The following is a 20,604-nucleotide window of genomic DNA, read 5'->3' as shown; positions in this document are numbered from 1 at the left end:
TAGTCTGTATTGAAAAATGTCTTGCTTTTTGTTTGACAGATTTATTCAGATTTTATTTTTAATTTGAAACATCAAAAATCACCACCTTGGTTTAGAATTATTTTGCATCAATAGTTTGTGCTCTTTATTGAAATACATGTTGACATACATTTTTTCTTTATATCAGTTCTTGTACCCCGTCTATGTGAAGAGGCAATATTATTTTATCAATGTGATAGTAAACTTCTTTAACGACTTTGTTCAACTGTCAAAACAAATACATGAAAACGACAATTTGCATATTTAACTCCAGACAGACCGGAAATACTCGATGAACAGAGACAAAAAAAAAATGCATGTCTGCTGTCAGGCAACTCCACAGGCAGCTAACGCTGCCTGTTTGGGTCCTTTCTCATCGTGCTAAGGCTAGGAAGCTAACCAGAAAACATGCCGACTGTCGGAGTTAAAAGGGATCTTCTTTTTAAAGCGTTGGGAAAAACGTATAGTAAGTAGAGTTAATGTTTCATTTAACAAACAAAGAACACAAATAGCGTGTTTTACGAGACTTTTGCTCGGCTAAACATTAGTACTGGCATGTACTGCTGCCGGTGTTGCTGCACGCAAAACTGGTTAAGGTCAACTTCTAAGGGATTTTCGTATTCATAATAAAACATTTCACATGAAACATAATTTCAAAATATATCCGACTTTTTTTTTAGCGGTCCAAAAGCAAAGTTGTTTGAGCACTTTAATTTTTTAAGTGTATGTCAACGTCATTGCATCATCCTCAATACGTCATTGGACATAGAGCGTGGCAGATTTAAGAATGACAGTGGTTAGCAAGTGTGCGGCACAGTTCTGAGGTCATGAGATCGAACCTCCTGTGTGGAGTTTGCATGTTCTCCCCGTGTTTGCGTGGGTTTCCTCCCACATTCCAAAAATATGCATGTTAGGTTAACTGGCCGGTCTAAATTGTCCCTAGGTGTGAATGAGCGAGCGAATTGTCTGTCCCTTTGTACCCAGCGACTGGCTGGCAACTAGTTCAGGGTGTCCCTTGCCACCCTACTGAGGATAAGCAGTGGGGATAAGGGATATTTTCACGGTGTCCCCTGCCCATTCCCCAAATATATCTGTTATGGGCTCCAGCACCCCCGGGACCCTACTGAGGTTAAGCGGTGCAGATAATAGATGGATGGATAATGGATACGGTCACATAAGCATTTAGCTATAAAGGGTTTTGATATTTAGCATTTCTAAATCTGCTTTTAAATGGAGTATTGCAGCATTTCACTCTGGCCACCACCTCTTGCCTGCTCCCCTTTTGCAGGCCCCACAAGGTCCCTTAAAACAAGGACTATACCAGTCAATACACGTCAGGAAACCTAGACTGGCCAACTGTCTATATCCAGACTGTAAGGCTATTGAACTCTGCCCCCGCCCCTCTTTACCCCCCACTCACACACGAGCTTAGGATATCAATCACACCCACCAACTGGCAAAAGTCAAGTCATGTTTATTTGTATAGCCCTTAATCACAATGAGTCTCAAAGGGCTGCACAGATTATTGCAAACCACAGACTATTAATACAGACTAATATTACACCATAACCTCATCTAAAACCTACATAAGGGCAAGGAAAAACTCAAAAGGCTGAACTAGTTGCACTACTGCTGGACTCAATCATCACTGACCACTTCTTTCCATCATAATTCCAGAGTGAACGATGATGACTGACTTAAATATGCTGCTTTTGAGTTTTTATGGTACCATGTCTGCACTTTTACTTTTAATGTGTGTATTGGGTTATCAATGGGTATTTTATCTACACTTATTGTAAATAGGGGCGGCACAGCAGCTCAGTGGTTAGCGCATCCACGGCACAGTTCTGAGGTCTTGGGTTCAAATTCAGCGCTCAGCTTTCCTGTGCGGAGTTTGCATGTTCTCCCCATGCTTGCATGGATTTCTTCCTGGAACTCTGGTTTCCTCCCACATTCAATGACATGCATGTCTTGTTAATTGGCTGGTCCAAATGGTTTCTAGGTGTGACTGAGCGAGTGAGTTGGCTGTCCCTGTGTGCCCTGCGACTGGCTGGCAACCTGTTCAGGGTGTCCCCTGCCCAAAGCCCGAAGATAGCTGGGATGGGCTCCGGCATCCCCGCGACGCTGCTGAGGATAAGCGGTGCAGATAATGGATGGATATTCTGATTATTGATGGATCTTTGTATTTTCCTCTAACTGTGAATGGATGACTGCATGCTCCAAACGAAGTTTCGTTGTTCTTTGACAATGACAATACATTTTCTGAACTGAACTGACTAACCGGCTCAGAGATCGTTTGTTCCCCAGGGCTATTACCACCCTAAGCCAGCACACAAGACTGAAAAAATTCATATCTTGCATGTTGTCTAGAAAACTGAGTATTATTTATTGAGTTATTTTGGAAATCCCTTGTTGCTAAATGTTTTTGCACGTCCTATTATTGCACTATTGTTCCAATGGACTTAAAACCTAGCCCTGTCTCCAAGCTCTAACTTGTAAATATATATATATATATATATATATATATATATATATATATATATTTAACTTTAATGTGTTTTATTAAGTGTATATATATATATATATATATAATATATAATTTCCTTGTATTGTCATTCTGTGTAACAATGTACACAGAACGAAATGTCGATTGCATCTGACCCGATGCAGCCGCAGCCAGAGTGCTATATCTGCAAACAATGTTAACTGTGTTTTAAACATGTTTTTTCCTCATATAAGTAACATTATAAAGTCTCCCTAAACTGTTGTTTCTTCTTCTTTTAGCTGATGATGAGTTTGATGAGCTGTGTTTTGAATTTGGACTGGAGCTGGATGAAATCGTAAGTAACCACATTCCTGTGATATGAGTGCAGTGAGTAGACATGTTTGTACGGTTTACTTTATAAACGGGACAGTGTGTGTTACTTAGCATCTACTAGTATAAAATAAGACTTCATTCATTAAAAAAACAATAATAATTAGACTCATATAATAAGCAATAGTAATACATGACCTACCAAATAAACTTGCATTTTTTCAAACAATCTTGGGCTGAAACTTGTCTTTATTTGACTGAAAAAGTAGCTAATGGTAGCTGACAAAATTATCTGCTGCTATGGGTACCCAAAAATAAAAATCCTGCGAAAGGATGTGCAAAAAAATGAGAAGAGAAATATGCGGCTTTGTGACATTGAGTCTCTGTAGGATGTATTTTTCCAAGGGCATTTTCGCACTTCTGGTTGCACTACATACTAGAGCAACATCTAGTGGTCAGATAATACACACTGTCCCTTTCAGAGAAAATGCTACATTTTTTACTGTAATTTGAAATAAACCTCCAATAATTTTAGTTGATTGAGGAGTTGCTTACTTTATGAAGAAAATGTATGCATGAGCAGTGACAGCAAGCCAATAGATTTGAAGTTAGCTATTCCTTGCACTTTTGACATTTTGCCTGGCGGAAAACATTGCAATTGGTAGCAGGAGTGAAACGGGATTTTTCTCAATGACAAATTTTACCGGTCAAAGTTAGAATTACGGCTTCGTTCACAGAAAACACAAACATTTTGAAAATAAACACACGTAGTACTGTTACTTGCTGAAATAATAAAAAAGGTTCCTTACAAATCCCAATTGATTGACCATGTGGAAAGCTACATGGAACTCAACTCTGCTGGTGGACAGCACACAATTTGTTTCATGACTAAAATATTGTTTTTAACAATTATTTTTTCTCCTACACCTTTTTCTAACCTTTTTATTTGTTTTACTTGCACTGAAAGGAGAAGCCCTTCAATTTTGTTATACTTATTAGTTCATTTAAACTTTCAGCTAGGCTTTTTAGTGGGCTTGGGCCATCCCCGTGAGTCCCATTTAAGGGCCTTGCTCTGCCCTTCACTCACCAGTATAGGTATTAAGAACAAAAGGTTATGTTTACTGTATTTTCACAACCATAGGGCGCACTGTGTTAAAAGGTGCAGTTTCGTAGCTGGTCCTATTTCTGTATTTAACACATACACAAGGGCGCACTGCACGATAGGGCGCACTGCACGATAGGGCGCACTGCACGATAGGGCGCACTGCACGATAGGGCGCACTGCACGATAGGGCGCGGGTGCCCTCTGTTGCGGCCGTTGCTCTTGTGCCTGAATCTCCTTTTCCCTTCACATGAACTATGCTTCTCAGTGCTGTAGTGTTGATGAAATTTGCATATGTCTTAATCAACTCATTGAATAGACTACGATCACTTTTTTGTTATAATCACGCCAATCAATATTCCTTATTAAATACATTATCTAGACCACGATCGCGACACTCGTACTGTCTGAAGCATAGCTGGGGGACAACTGTGTTCAGCCTCCGGTAGCACAATAACTTTCAAATTGCTAGATACGCTACAGCATAAGCATTCATGAGTACTTCCACAAACAATGCATTAGGTCACGTGTCTTCTTCTGCACAAGTGGAAAGCTTGTGGCGTTAAAACAAGAGTCACTTAAAAGTCACAGGAAACTACATAGAAATCGCATTTAGTTGGAAATGTGAGAGATCTCACAAAAACATCGTATTTTAGCCAAAAATGTTGTTAGTCTTGGGTATGACTCGGTCAAGGCTCGAACATGTGACCTTCTAGTCTTGGAGCGGGTGCCCAACCTTACGCCCACTGCTTGATCTGATTTGATTGATATCAAAGCGGCGCTGCCACGAGCGGCTGCCTTTTCCAGCAGCTGCCCTGTTGTTTTATTGTCTGCTCCTATCTTCGGTGTTTTTTCTTCCCGTTTTGACAACTACACTATGGATTACTTCTATCCTATGGACATGGGTTTTAACGCACAAGAAATGCGTTTATTCAAGGAATTTCAACTCCTTGCCCTGAAGATTTCTCGTGCCGGCGTGATGAAGGGGCCTATGGTGGAGGAAAAGCCGGAGCTAGCGAAGCGGCTAGCGTCGTTATAAGTCTTCGGTACCATCCGTAATCATGGTAAATGCGAACTCGCGACCAAATAAGATCATCGAGTGCTGGTGGAAAACATCGAAGCGCACAGGGAGCGCAGTTGCTGTGTTTTGCGGAAACGTGGCTCACGTTTAGCATTCCGGACGCTAACGTGTAGCCACCCGGAGCTACCCGGAGCAATCCGGCTTCAACGCCGCTAAACAGAGACACGAAAACCGGGTAGAATCGGAGAGGAGGCGGACTTGCTAACACGAGGTGGTGTATCCCTGGATTTTCACAAAGAAAAGTTTTCCATCTGCCGCAGGGATGTCAAATTTTTGGACTGGCGTGACGTCATCCACTTCGCTACAAGCACCCCTAGGGCATCATGTTCATCTGTTAATAAACAACAGGGTAGACTGCTGGAAGTGTGAATTTCCCTACGGGGATGAATAAAGTATCTATCTATCTATCTACATCACACACAGGGCGCACTGCATGATAGGGCGCGCCCCGCAATTTACAGTAAATTTAAGACTTTTATGTGTGCCTTATGGTTCTGAAAATACTGTACTTATATAGAAGGTTAAATAACAGAACACAACCTTCCACTGTCATTTGAAAAGCCAATAACATAAAAGTGTTGACACATGACAACTTCAAACCGCGTCTGTTGGACCCAACCAAAATCACTTTTTACTTTCAGGCATGCATATGGCCTCACATGAAAAATCAATTATCTACCTTGAACAGCTTCCTGGAATAAAAGATAATCATATTTGTAGAAAACATTATACTTTTATGGTATCACTGAAAGGTGATTGAAAATGTTCAACTAGATTAAACAAAAGTTTGTGAAGCGTTATGAATTGTCACTGAAATGTCGAATAACATGTGTTACTTATTCCAACTCAGACCTCAGAAAAGGAGATAATTAGTCGTGAGCAGGGAGATCTAAAGGCAGAAGGAGCTTCTGATGTTGTCCTTTACAAAATTGATGTCCCAGCAAACCGGTATGACCTTCTATGTTTGGAAGGTTTGGTGCGTGGGCTCCAGGTCTTCATCAATAAGTAAGACATAGTATTGTTTTTTTAAGGTATTGTGCAATCTGATACTCGCTGTACACAAGACAAAGAATATTTTTTGTCCAGGATGGAGGCACCGCGGTACATGCGTGTCAGCCCTGTCAGTGGGGAACCTCAGAAACTTCTTATTACCAAGGAGGTGAGTTTTCAAAAGTCAGTTTACATCGAAACAAGGATTTCAATTGTTTGTTGTCGTATTTTAAAGTTGCATGTTTTTGTCATATGCAGACAGCATCAGTGCGGCCTTTTGCTGTGGCAGCAGTTTTAAGGAACATCACTTTCACCCAGGAGCGTTATGATAGCTTCATTGAGTTGCAGGAGAAACTTCACCAGAACATCTGCAGGTGTGGACCACTGTCATATTGTAAACATCATTATTTATATTGTTGTACAAGCTTTTTGTCTCCCTGTTTTGTGGTGTGGATTCAAAATGGATAAGTTAAGACAACCCCTGAGTTTGCATGCACTTGATGTTGTATGAGAGGTGAAATTTTTCTTGTGGGGAAACATTATGGGGAGAGTATTGTCTTGGAGGCACATTGCTGTCATGTTTCATAAGTCATTTTGCGGAAACAAATTTGTAAGTTGCATTTTCACACCAACAAGATGGATTCTGTTTAGTGCTGAGATGCCCAGATCTTTTACTAAGGGGTAAAATTCAAAAGAGGCTTCCGTTTTGGTTTTGTTCATTTATTTTACTGTAATTACCATTAAAAACATTATTATATTTTTATTGTTTTTAAACAAAAAACAGCTTTCTATCAGGTTCTTTATTTTTTTTACAAAAAATGGCCAATTTTAAGTAAAATACTATTGTAAATGGTTAACTCTAATGCATAGTAAACCCTTGTTAATCGTGGGGCCAACATTCCGAAAATAACTAAAAAATCTGTGGAGTAGAAACCTATTATTTTTTTCAAATTTTTGACAATTATACCTTTTAATACCCTATTACACACAGAAACCAAAGGACAAACCTTTTTTACATACTAGAGCATTTGTTTGACAAATTAAAGTACTGTAAACTGTACCTGTAAACACTTGGTATTTTTGCCGATACCTCTGGCTAAACATTCCCTATCGGAACACAATCCATGATAAACATCTAAAACAGCGCAATTGTTAAAGGTGAACCGCATTATAGCAAAGGAATACAGTATTTGATTTTTAAAGCAGTGCCATTTGCGAAAGATTTTTAGGAGCAAATATTTTCAGTATATGGTCTGGGCCACTGAAACCTGCTGTGATGACAGTTTGGACATCGGCAGTTAAATTTTATTCTTTAAACATGAGAGGTATAATATTATGACATTGTTAATTTTTTAATAATACAATCCCAAAATAAAAGTCTTCCTGAATTGGTCAACAATATGTTTCAGTAAACATGCCACTCTTGTGTTTAGAAAGCTCATAAAATGGTGAAGGGCAATGCTCTCTTGGAACATTACTTGTTATAACTGTTCCCTTCAGTTAGTCTATTCAGAACCATCAAGTCAGGAACTAACGGATTGAAAAATGCTTTTAATCCAAGGGAAAAACCATCTTCAGGCTGCAAAATTAAACCCTGGTTAACTATGCTTAGACTGCAATTGTGCAAAAATGACAAGGAATGATTTACTTCTTTGTTTTTTATGTAATCTTTATTATTTATTTTATTAGCCTTAATTTATTATAAATGTTTTTAAACTTATTTTAAACTATGGTATTTTATCTTTTACATTTTCTTGCACCATCACGATGGCACTTTTTAATTTCATTGTGCAGTTCATTTTTACTTGAATCTTAATGAAAATCCTTTTGAAGGAAGAGGAGCCTTGTGGCGATAGGGACCCATGACCTGAACACCATCTCGGGTCCATTCACATACACGGCAAAACCACCCGGAGACATCAGCTTCAAACCTCTTAACCAGACCAAAGAATATACAGCCACACAGCTAATGAGCCTCTACAAGGTTAAGTTTCTTCTCAAGCTTATCTTCTTATTGTCTTTAGATTCTTTTGTGACTGTTTTGACCTTGTTTCTGTCCTTTCTTGATTTAGACCGACAGCCACCTGAGACATTATCTCCATATTATTGAGGACAAACCTGTATACCCGATTATTTACGACAGCAATGGTGTTGTCCTGTCAATGCCGCCCATCATCAATGGCGAGTATTTACTAGATCTTACTATAGTTTATTTTCAAAAAATTCGCAGTCCACGGATCCCTTAACCACCTGTGTCGTTGTGGCACCGCTTCCAGTGGTTTGTCTTGGGCATGTACAGCCTGGTAGCACCTATCCCTGTCCGTTTTGTGGATCGGGGTTACCTCTGCCACACTAAACAGTACTTGTTTTGGTGGTTACCTGTAGCAGGAGACGCCTCCTAATCTGACTCGAATACAGCATTTTCATGATATGGTTACCGTTGTTGTCGGTGTAAAGCATCCTCCCGCTTTTCAGAGATGAGCTCACTTTTGGGTCTTGCAGCATACTTTGCCCTAAAAGCCTTCTGGCACGCGTGTGAGGATTACGAAGATGAAAAAAATCTTACTTTTGTTCCAAAATTCTGTATAGGCTTCTTTTATTCAAATTGACAACATACTATAATTGTGGCTTAATGGTTTTCATACACTGAACAGCTTTTTAAATGTCAACTGATTAAAATAAACAATTGTTTATTTTCCCAAAATAACGTATAGGAAAACATGGCATTTATTTAACACAATAAGCTTGAATCATATGAAAACTATTTATGTCTGTATAGTCTCAAGGCAGTTATTTATGCACTACTTGATTCACAACATGTTCAGCGTTACAAAATAACAGTTCCCTTTTGACTTTGTATTCGTATCGCGCGAAAGTAATAGTATGAATTGTGCTCATATTTTAAAGTAAATTTGTTGTGTTTGTTAAAAATCAAGGAGGCACATTTTTGGGTGTGGACCCATTTTTCCTTCTACTACCGGGCATCTATTCTTTGTGATATAAACTTAAAACACATTTAAACTCCAGAGGACATCTTCTTGTCACTGCTGTGGTGGAATGATTTGGTGATTTTTGCAAATACAAAGGTGCGCTTGAATATACTAGTACGTTCAAAATAGTATTATCCCATCACTGTCTTACACAGGTTTTCACAGTTGCTAAAAAATGTGAGGAGTGCTGAGCAAGACCTGAAGGCTTTCTTTATTGTTTTTTTCCTACACTTCATCTTATTTTACCCATTATACTCTTTGAAATGTGTTTATTTTATTTCTTTTTTTATTCCATACCCTGGCTCATTTTCTTGTAATCATGCTAATCATAAACAAAGAAAATGTGACTAACACTGGTATAATTTACCATGTACTGCTAATCACAATTGGTTTAGATGAAAAAGGTACCCATTCCAAGTTTTTAGCTTTATAATGTGTAGCACATTGCAAATAATTCAGAATAGGTTTATGATAAAATCACTTCTATTTCATCAATTATGACACTAGTGACTTATACCTTAAAGTATTTTTTTTGTATTTCTGTGCAGTGTTGGGGACAATGTGCCAGAGATTTATAACAGCATGAAATCTATTAGTGTTTCTGCTTCTTGAATATATTGTGGCTTTTTTGTTTGCAGGTAATCATTCAAAAATCACCCTCAACACAAAGAATGTCTTTGTTGAATGCACAGCCACAGACCTGACTAAGGTGAAACAGAATTCCATGGGAGATTTTGTTATTAATGCATGTAGTATTGTCAACTGAAATGTGCCCGGCTTTTCTTCAGGCAAAGATTGTACTGGACATGATGGTGACCATGTTCAGTGAGTATTGTTCACAGCCTTTCACGTAAGTCACAATTTTGTCATCTGTGAGAATGGAAACTTTTCATTATTAGTGGTGGAGTAGAATAATTTACCTGCGTTAGGTTAATTATGGATTATTTTCATTCATTATCCTGAGAAGCAGCCCCTCGTGAGCTGTGAGACACACCTAATCAATCTAACTATATGGATTGCAAGTCCTGAATATGACATTACAACCTCCTAAAAATGTTTTATACGTTTCTTAAACATTAGCAATCCAATATTTGCTCACATGTTCTACTTATTCTGAATGAAAAGATATTTAAAGGCACAGTATGTATTTTTTCACTGAAAACAGGTGCTTAAAAAGCTCAGATTTCAAGATGTTTCAAGTGTTTATTGTCATATGCACAGTAAAGATTCCATGCACGATGAAATTCTTACTTCGCTGTCCACACAGTTGCCATTGTAATAATAATAATAAGCTATATACATGTATACATAAAAGAATATTAAAAAGATAAAAATACAAGATTACCTCGAGATAAGTTGAAGCAAGGCAGGGCAATAATAATAAGGTAAACACAGTTGAAAGTGACTGTAGTGCAAGAGGTGTCTAAGGCCCAATCCCATTTCTCTCACTCGGCCCTGAGGACCCTCCAGTGAGGTCCCTCGAAGAGGAGTGCCCTCCGCGAGTGAAGTGCAAAGCGGAGATGGTTTGGACAAGACTTGCAAGGTTCCACCCCTGTCCAGGAGATGGCGGTAATATTAATTGGCTGTAGACCTCAGTGACGTATTGGTCTACGTCACATGTAAACAACTCGAGTCTCAACCTGTAGTGTGTCAGTTGGAGAGTTCGTGCAACGTTAAAAATGCCCGCTACTGCTGTGTTATTACCGATTGCCTGAAAGCTAATCATCTTTTCCGTGTCTCCAATCAACGGAGGAGAAATGTGCTATACTGAAGACAGCTTCGGCGCTATGTAGTGCTGATTCATCTTTACAAGGTACGTACACTCATTAAAAAAAATGACCCGTTCGGTCAAATACAGTAAGAGTTAACATACAATGCACGTTCACATAATACCCTATGTTTGTGTAGACATAAATGGCAATCTACTTATTAGTATCTTAATGCCATTTTATGACATATAGTAGGGGTCTTGAATCTGTGACATGACGAAACGTAAACAAACACAAGAACAGTCCACCTGACCCTTTAGCTGACCTAATATCGTCACCAAACTTCCCTGTACGACCCAAAAACCTTAGTTCATAAGGAATTTAATTCAAAAGAGTTGTCATTGAATATAAAAAGGTCATTTCAACATTTTTTCATGATGCTTACATCACAGTTAAAGCGGTCTTTTTCTTTTCTATGCCCACATTTATGTCTAAATTGTTTGTTATCTATTGTGTTCCAGAGTGGCTGTCCCATAAGCGTGGACAGGTTGGACAGGAATGTTCCCATCCTGTGCTTATGGTTCTATGTGGAGTCAGAACTCATTCAGGACTTAAGGTTGAGCAAGGTTATGTGGGCCCTGCAGGAGCTGCTAAAGAGGGAACAGGGCCATGGCTGGAGGTCCTGATCTACGTGTACTGGCTGGTCCACGCTCTGTCCTACCGTGTGGTGTCACGGGTCTTCAGGGTTCCCTGGTCCACCGTACAAATAATTGTCCACAGTTAATATGGAATAAATTGCCCAAAAGCCATATTTTAGGCTCTGGAAGTCAGACCCACATTTGCATTATGTGCTTTTCTGCATTACTATTCAATAAACATCTTCATTTTGAGTAACACCTTGGTGGTTTATTTCATAATGATGTGAGATACTGTGTGTGAACTATGTGACTGTTGGACAGAAAACAACTACAAATCACTCCACCTTAAATAATAGTTTACTTACAGAAAAACAAACTCACATTGGGCCAAAATACATAATAGTAAATAAATAATGTGTCACAAATTTTAACAAAAATATACCAATATTTCCATAAAGCTGGAAACACAAACTGGAACTTCATTGAGTTCTTAATAATTTTTTTTTTTCCTTTTATAAAACAAAGGGAAACATTGCAGAGATGTCACTGTTCTGGAAATTTGTCCACGAGCTTCCCAAAAAGGACGGGAACCGCTCAGTTTTGGCCACAGTTTCTTCGAGCCTTTTCTTCGCTCCGGCAGACTCCGCTTTCAAAAAGTCAAGGAGTGTATCGTGCTTCCTTTTTTTCTGGGTGATTTGGGGTTTGGCGCCGGATTAGAAGGTGCCAACGACGTGCCCGGTGGTGTGGATGGCATGGTAGCTGTGATGGTGACCAGCTCTTCCACGGGACGTTCTTCAGTGGCCTTTAGGTTGGGTGGAAAAAACAAGAATTACTTAATGCTGATGTATTGTACAAAACAACTGTGTATAGGATGCTCAACAAGTTGATATGAGACAGGAAATTATAGGATGTGTTCTGGATAATTATTTGATAGTAAATAGATACAAAAAAATGACATGTTATTCTTATGGCTGTAAGAGCCTTCTATTGGCCAGCATCACATATGCTTTAGAATTGTCTCCACATTTGGACAACATTTTGAGAAGGTAATTAGTTTACTTAATATGTGTTTACAGAGAAGGCAGTGGCCTATGTGATAGTAATTTGTTTCAACTGTATTTCCACGTGAAATTCGGAGACATTACTCACAATGCATGATGAAAACTAATGCATTCTGATCTCACATGAAAGAATCATATTGTACATAAAACACGACACCTGAAATTGTGTGCAGTAAACAGGGGCTTATGTCCAGAACGGTATTCTGACTGCTCCATGTAGATGTCAAAGCACGACTCGTTTAAGATAAAAACAGGGATGGGCTGAACCGTGATTTTCTGCAGTTATCCTACTTTACAGTTTGTAGCGTGAAGATTTTTTTTGCCAGCTCCCTTGGTAGATTAGTGCACTTCGTAAAGTAGCGATTTTGCAGTGTTCGTGTTTTAATGCGAAAATACGATTTTCTATTGCATTTACGTCTAACTAAGATATCTCAATACATTTTGTTGCAAATACATGCGTGGTTGTGGAAAACTACTTACATTTGTGCGGTTCCTTTTCGGGCATGTTTGTTGATATTGAGAATTCGCAAAGCCTTCTGGGTAGTCACTTCGCTGCCAAGTGAGGTCGAGAGCCCCCTCGGTCTTGAAGTGGCTACGACATGGTTTGAGGGCACTTCTGCCTCGGTCTTGAGAGTATCGGGACACACCCCATTTTCACGTGAACGCGCAAACCGAGTGACTAGGGCACATAGCGAGTGAAAGTGCGAAGAATGGGACTCAGCCTAAGTATGGTCCAGTTTAAAGTGTCCTTAGTGTGCTGAACGTGTCTGTGGTGTATTGTTCGATCAGCAGAGGGGTAAAAAGAGTTCTTTAGATGGGTTGTCCTGCATTTCACACTCCTGTACCTCCGTCCTGAGGTTAGGAGTGTAAACAGTCCGTGTTTTGGGTGAGTGGGGTCCTTAATGATAGAAGCAGCCCTCCTGTTGGTATATGCTCTGCAGAGAGGGGAGTGGAGACCAACTACGGAGACTCAAAGTGATCAAACCGCACCATTTTTCTTATTTAATTGCCAAACCTTTTGCGAGATTTCTTTTTTTCTGTTGCCTGTAGCAGCAAGATGACAGACAATTATTTGAGATCCCTCTCGGAGAACCTCGTTTTATGTAAAATAAAGCAAATTTGTCAACCTATGAGTGTTTTTTTAGAAATTCACTATTTTTGCTTATTTTACAAACCAATATTATATTTTAATGAATTACTTTTTTTTTACCACTATGAGGTGCCAAATATTACACACTGTCTCTTTAAGCTGTTGAGTGTGAAAAGTGGTGGCATCATATTGGAATCTGACACATAGGTATGGCTGCAAACTACAGGATATTTCAATAATCCAGCTTTCTATTCAAAATTTTAAAAAATCGTTTTTAATATTTAACTGAAAAAAAATAATTTCAATAGGTGCGTTTTTCTTAAATAAACCAATTAGTTTCCTTCTCAAAAAGAAAAATTGAAGGATAAATAAACTGTATTTTTTGTCTATTAACATTTACATTTTAAGAACATTTTAATTCCACCATCAATGTCTTATATAAAAAACAGAATGTTTTAAAAATACAAAGAACACACTTTGTGTGAACACTTGATGTGGTATTAAATGTTGATTCGTTTTTATCGGCCAGTAAATTACATTTATTCAAATCTTCTGAAAAGGGGATGCGTAACTAAAGTATATGAAAGAGATTTTCTCTAAACCAGAATGATTTAAATACCAACTTCAGAAAAAAAAAATGCAAGTCACAACTTGTAACAGAGTAGATTTTAACTTTTGAAAATGCCAGCACCTCATGATTACATTACGATAGCACATTTTTCTAGAAAAATGTTTTCACAGAAACTATCTTGATAAACACTGTTGTTTTTTTATGCTACTGATTATGATCGATTATGTTAAATCCTAAATCAAGCATACCTTTTTAAACAATTTTGACTTGCTGCATATATTGGTTATTTCTTTATATATATATACTACATTTATGATACATTTTCTGATTTGATGAGCAATTTTCTTGACCTGGAGAGAGATGGTTGCCACCACGCTGTACTTGCCCAAGACATACCACAGAAAATGGTCCCCCCTACAACACTAAAGGTTAAGGGTTGCAACTAACCAACCAACAAACCAATGACCCATTTTTATTTTATGATTTATTTCATTTGATTTAGTATGAATTGTCCGATTGTAACTACATGATTTATTATATTTCCTCCTACTCTTGAAGTACACAATGCTTGTATTTTATTTATAAATAGTTCCTTCTTTATAGATATTGTATTTTCTTTGTATTGGATTTTGCTATCTAATACTTAGTTAAATGACAGACTAAAATTAGGCTCGCTGTTTTTGATACATGTAGTAAGTAGTAAGTAAACTATTATTGGCCTTTCAATAGTTTTTATGTTGCATGTGTAAATTAGTCACTACTGATTGCTGGGCTTTATCCTCTTATAGGGGATTTCTTAATACAGTATGCTCAAAAACTACTTGTTAGTGAAAATATCATAAGTTGTGTTGAAATTACTTTTAAAGTCGTATATTGTTTTTACTTATTTTTTTTATTTTTCAATTTATTTTTTTTATTGTGCTCTTTCAGTGTGGAAGAGGTTGAAGTGGTGAACGCTGACGGGACCATCTGCAAATATCCGGTACTATTCTCATTCTAGTCGTGCCAATGCATGACACAAAACTCTCTTCTAACATCCCTGTTCTTATTGTCTACTGTATTTTTAAGGAACTGGCTTATAGGAAGGAGAGGCTGTCCAGCAAGTTTATCAATCAGAAAGTTGGCATCAAGTGAGATATTCAGACATGCTTACAACAATCAGTTGTTTTGTTTTTCCAATCTATTCCTTCACATTTCAGCATCTTTACTCAAAAAAGCAGAACTTTCTCGTTACATCCTTCATTGATGTTCTGGATGTGTTTTTTTTTTTCAAAAGCGAGTCAACTGAGAAGATCGCTCAGCTTCTTACCCGGATGTGCCTGCGCTCTCGGGCCACTGGTGTTGGCGATGAAATAGAGGTTGAGATCCCACCCACCCGCTCAGATGTCATCCATGCCTGTGATATCATGGAGGACGCAGCAATGGCTTTTGGCTTTAACAACGTCCCCCGTACCACACCACAGACCTACACCATTGCTAACCAGGTAGGCTTGGCATGTCAAACATACAGCCCTTTGAATGATTTAAAATGTTCCGGCATCAATTTCTGAGTACTTAAAAAAAACAAGCGAGTCTATAGGTCATAACTATCAAAATATTCTTTTTTAAATAAATACAACCCAAATGCTCTATCCAGCTGCTAGAGGGCAGTGTTAAGTTTGTATAGCGTGGTGAGTCGGTACGGGTGTAAAACTGCATCCACTCAATTGTTGAACGATTTAACAAATTTGATGCCAAACATGAAAATTTATCTTTTTCATTGTTTGTAAATAAATATGTTGCTTTTAGAATAGATCCTGTCATATCCGTGCTTATGATATAAAGGGTACGTTACTAATATAGGCTTAATGATAAAGCATAATACTGGAAAACAAAGCTAAAAATTTGGGGTTGACGTTCTTTTACTCATTGATTACCTCAGAACGGAAAGTCTCCTCAGAGCCAAACTGAATTTGTCATCCCTGAGGTAGGCAAATTCTCCACCAACTGTGTGCACTATGTGGAGCCAAGAAAATTGAGCACATTTCTTTTTAAAAAATGTTCATGATGCAAGACTTTTAGTGCAATGTTTCTCAATCTTTTTGGTTAGTGTAAAATATGCATCGCTGATGAACTTTCACCTTGTACACTGCGAAAAAAAGAAAATACTTTTTTTAAAGTAATTTTAAATACCGTAAATTCCTGACTACAAACCGCCTCTTTTTTCTTACATTTCAAACAATGCGGCTTTAATCATGGTGCGGCCTGTACTTTTTCGCAAGGCAGATGGTTGCAATGTTCACGGTGGCAACATCCGATCTGCAACTGCGCTACCTGCTCCGTCCAGTGGTGACAAGCACAATACGCTACAGTGTTGGCATCTATTTCTTTAGCAAACAACGGAAGCATTGCGTGTGACGTCATGTGTCCTCTTCTGCACAAGCGGGACACTTGTGGCATTCACGCATAAAAGTCTCAGGATATAGCATAAAAGTCGTAAATGAGAACAATCGAAAAAAAAACATCGGGTTTCACCCAAAAATCCGAATTGAGCATAAAGCTCTGCAATGTGATCGGAAGCCTCATCGTGTACTCAGTTACATCCCCTGCTTTACATCACACACAGGGCCCACCGAACAATACGACATTCTGCACAAATTGAAGAAACATCTGAGGGTTGTGAAAATACAGCAACTGAATTAGCATTAACATATAGACTTACGTCGAAGATCTTTACACATAAACGATGGGAATCTTCCTAACTAGTAGTTTCAGCTGATTAAATATTTTAGTGTGGCAGCAGGTGACTTATCAGGTATATCTTTACTAATATGACGCCACAGTTTTCGGCCCGACAGCAAAATAAATTAATAAAAACAATCGAAAAAAGTATGGTAGTTATTATGCAGCAGATATTCATGTAAGGATTGATCCTTTTTATTACCAAAAATACTTTAACATTGTGGATTAGATGGATGCATAGATAGATACTTTATTCATCCCCGTAGGGAAATTCACACTTCCAGCAGTCTCCCTTGTTGTTTATTAACAGATTAACAGGATGCCCTCAGAGTGCTTTGTTGTAGTTTTGCCACAGCGCAGTGGATGTCGTCACATGCTAGTCCAAAAGTTCGACGTCCCTGTGGCAGATGGAAATCTTTGTGCCCAGGGATACACCACCTCGTGTTCACGTAGAATCCTCCTCTCCGCTTCCCGCAGGCTTTCGTGTCTCTAACAGCGCTGAAGCTGGTTAGCTCCGGGTAGCTCCGGGTGGCTCCACGTTAGCGTCCGGGATGCAAGACGTGAGCCACGTTTCTGTAAAACACAGCAAACTTCACTCCCTTCACAAGTACAACCAGTTAGTCGGTCTTATTTAGTAGAGAGTTCACATTTACCATGATTACGGACGGTACCGAAGACTTATAACGCATGCTAGCCGCTTAGCTAGCTCCGGCTCTCCATCCACGATAGGGCTCCCTCATCACGCCGGCATGAGAATTCTTCAGGGCAAGGAGTTGATTCCTTGAATAAACGCATTTTTGTGCGTTAAAACCCATGTCCATAGGATAGAAAGTAATCCAAAGTGTAGTTGTCAAACGGGACGAAAAACACCAAAGATAGAAGCAGACAATAAATAAATCACAAAAAGTGCGAAATAACAGGGAGCTGCTGGAAAGGCTGCCGCTCGCGGCGGCGCCGCTTTGAACTACACTCAACTACCTTAATATGGAAGCTAAATAATTCATAAGGATGGTACAAAACAAATTGCCGAATAACTGCCTGGTATATTACTAAACGCTGATTTTAGGTATTACTTTTATTTAACAATTATAAAATAACAAATGTTAGTGCTTAAAAAGTCCTGTCTGATGGCAAAGTCATACAGAAGAAGTAAAACTGGCGATATCTAATTTGCAAATCAACACAAGGAAGTTGATTCTATTAAGTACTTTAAATGTACTTGTTAAGTTGTAAAGTAAATAGCTTGTAGCTGCTACACTGAACAGTCTTTTTTTCTTTTAAGAATTTGAGCTTTCAAAGGACATGAGAGTGAATGGTGACAAGAAAAAATGGAGGAAACTGATGAGGTGCAGCACTCTACGTTATGTAATGCAACAAATGAGTCACACTCGTATATTTGTAAAGTACAATCATAAAATAGAAAACTCTCGTTGTATATTGCTAGCTAAGCGCCAGTCAAATATATTCAGGCACAAACTGACTGAATTTATGTGTTTACAGATTAAACTGCTCACTTATTGGAAGTTGACTGTAGAGATTAAAAGTCTGGCTACCGGCTACTAAAATGTGGGAAGAGAGAAAAAGCAAAAACTCTGAGAAAATATCTTGAGTTCAAGCACCTTCTCATGTGCAAAATGAAAACTAATAAACTGCAGTGTACATTAACTTTCCCCAGATTAAATTCAGCTTTACAAGCCTCACTTAAAGATTGACGTCATCACAAAACTACACTTTCGGCAGCTTTTTCTCTGTTTTATCTTCCTTAAAACCAAAAAAGCAGTTGTAGACATTTTACATAGAACATTCTTTGTCGCCTAAAATTCTGTACAAATCTATTTCTTTTCCAGGTAATGTATGGTAAGAAAAAAATCATTTGTTAGACAAAAAATTAATACTTAGAAATGGTAACATTTCCTCTATTTGTTTCAAATGTCATTGATTGTCTGTACTATTTATTATTATTTATTTTCCAAGTACAATATGATTTTTTTTTAAAAAGACAGTAGGACACAATTTTTAGTATGTTTTCATCTGTTTGCAGTGCAGGGAAACAAATGATTTGACTTTGGATTAATGGTACTCAGGATAAATATTAAAATTTGTATTATTAATTGAATTCCTCTCAGATACCCCATGGGTACACTTACCTCAATTTGAGAACCACTAATTTTGAAACCTTTCATATGTTTTACCTGGGTTTACAAACATGTTTTGAAAAGATTCAGCGATTGGATCAAATGCTCACTGATGTTTAATAATTTTAGTTTCCGTTTTCACAAAGCCAATTTATGTTTTGTTTTTTTGGGTTATTTTGGTCAGTGACACTCTAATCATTGCACTACTGTATACCGTATAAAGAGCCCACTGGAAATACAAAAATAAACACGTTACCGCTTTCAGTAGTCTCAATTTCATTCACCTTATAATTAAGTTTGCCTTGCTTGAAATGTATGTGACTAAATGCTATTTCTTCTTTTGTGCGCCTGAGTGCAAAAAATATGTTAAATGTTTTCTTCTCTGATTGGTAATAGTTTCCATTGAATAAGCTGACAGAGCTGTTGAGACATGACCTCGCCGCTGCTGGATTTACAGAAGCCCTCAACTTTGCTTTGGTAAAACACAAAACAATTCAGTAACTTAATTCAAGAAATAATGACAATAATAAAACATTGACCACAACTTTTTTAGTGCTCCAAAGAAGATATAGCCGACAAGCTTTGTAAGAAGATCACAGATTCCAAGGCGATCCACATCTCCAATCCCAAAACTGTAGAGTTCCAGGTGGTCAAAAGTTCCGCAAGAGGGCGCTCTCTTACATTGGAAAAATATAACTTATTTTCCTTTATATTATTGTGTTTTTCCACAAGGTGGCGCGCACCACACTGGTGCCAGGACTATTAAAAACAATTGCAGCCAACAGGAAGATGCCTTTGCCTCTCAAGCTGTTTGAGATATCTGACGTAGTGTTGAAGGATGAAAATAAAGGTAGGCGTCTGAATGTGTCACAGTTGTCTTTGAGTGTTTGGCTTTATTTGTGACTAAGGCTATACAAGGATTAAAAGCTTTCAATATTTTGAATTATTTTAATTGACTATAGCATGTACTTTATTGCATCAATTACTTGATTAAAATGATTATTGCACAGGAATTTAGCACTGACACATTCATTCAATCACATGGACTGTCAGCAATGAAATCTGTATAGTCAACATTTTTGGGTCAAACTTGTTTCTGGCCATCACATCATGTAGTTTAACAATGCTGATTTGTAATTTAGAGCAAGGGCCTTGACAACCTACGGACCCCTCGAGAGCGAAATTTAATATTTTCCTCCTCCTACACAGCTGTTTTTAAGTTGGTTGTGTCAACTTTAGGATAGTTTACATTTACTGCTCTTATTATGCTTATGTTAACTTGAATGTATCGATGAAAGTACCCTAGTACCAATTAATGAAATTGTTTTTCAAACATTCATCGGTATAACACAGAATTAAACCACCAAAGGAAGGGCCAGGACCATGCGGGACGTGCCATTGAGGTTTAAATTTCCTTCTTCAGATGGTGAAAACTGCAATAATACAATACAGTTCATTGAGAATATGTGCTAATAGGGTCACTAAAAGAAAGTACATAAACTTGCATCTCAACAAACCATTATAAAATATAGTTGTTTGGAGATTAAAAAAAAAAACACTTATCAACTTGCCATGTTAATCCTTAAGTCAGCCATGGCGCGAGTCTTGTTTACTATGAGAGCCCAGAAGCGGAAATAGAGCAGGAATCTCGTAAGCAGTATTTTATCAATACGTTTTTTTAGC

General features: G+C 38.1%; 1 protein-coding gene and 1 long non-coding RNA gene across 3 annotated transcripts in view; both read left to right on the top strand.

Annotated features, from left to right (window-relative positions):
* The first annotated feature begins 337 nt into the window (after positions 1 to 337).
* farsb (phenylalanyl-tRNA synthetase subunit beta) overlaps positions 338 to 20,604 on the top strand; it is a 32,169-nt gene continuing 11,902 nt past the window's right edge. For both annotated transcript variants that reach the window (XM_088344945.1, XM_088344946.1), the window contains exons 1-15: positions 338 to 484; positions 2,803 to 2,858; positions 5,867 to 6,021; positions 6,103 to 6,175; positions 6,265 to 6,380; positions 7,840 to 7,990; positions 8,079 to 8,187; positions 9,635 to 9,705; positions 9,785 to 9,846; positions 14,996 to 15,047; positions 15,134 to 15,195; positions 15,342 to 15,549; positions 19,318 to 19,398; positions 19,475 to 19,567; positions 19,654 to 19,771. In XM_088344945.1, coding sequence (XP_088201071.1) covers positions 427 to 484; positions 2,803 to 2,858; positions 5,867 to 6,021; positions 6,103 to 6,175; positions 6,265 to 6,380; positions 7,840 to 7,990; positions 8,079 to 8,187; positions 9,635 to 9,705; positions 9,785 to 9,846; positions 14,996 to 15,047; positions 15,134 to 15,195; positions 15,342 to 15,549; positions 19,318 to 19,398; positions 19,475 to 19,567; positions 19,654 to 19,771 — 1,465 coding nt within the window. In that variant the 5' untranslated portion in view covers positions 338 to 426. The remainder of the gene's footprint in view (positions 485 to 2,802; positions 2,859 to 5,866; positions 6,022 to 6,102; positions 6,176 to 6,264; positions 6,381 to 7,839; positions 7,991 to 8,078; positions 8,188 to 9,634; positions 9,706 to 9,784; positions 9,847 to 14,995; positions 15,048 to 15,133; positions 15,196 to 15,341; positions 15,550 to 19,317; positions 19,399 to 19,474; positions 19,568 to 19,653; positions 19,772 to 20,604) is intronic.
* LOC148358485 (uncharacterized) lies at positions 9,871 to 11,599 on the top strand. Its single transcript, XR_015851459.1, has 2 exons — positions 9,871 to 10,809; positions 11,227 to 11,599. It is a non-coding gene; the product is annotated as an uncharacterized LOC148358485 (long non-coding RNA).

This window comes from Urocampus carinirostris, chromosome 10, assembly GCF_059441175.1.
Source record: "Urocampus carinirostris isolate Australia breed hairy pipefish chromosome 10, RoL_Ucar_1.0, whole genome shotgun sequence".
NCBI classification, from domain to species: Eukaryota; Metazoa; Chordata; class Actinopteri; order Syngnathiformes; family Syngnathidae; genus Urocampus; species Urocampus carinirostris.
This window is presented reverse-complemented; position numbering and strand designations above follow the sequence as displayed.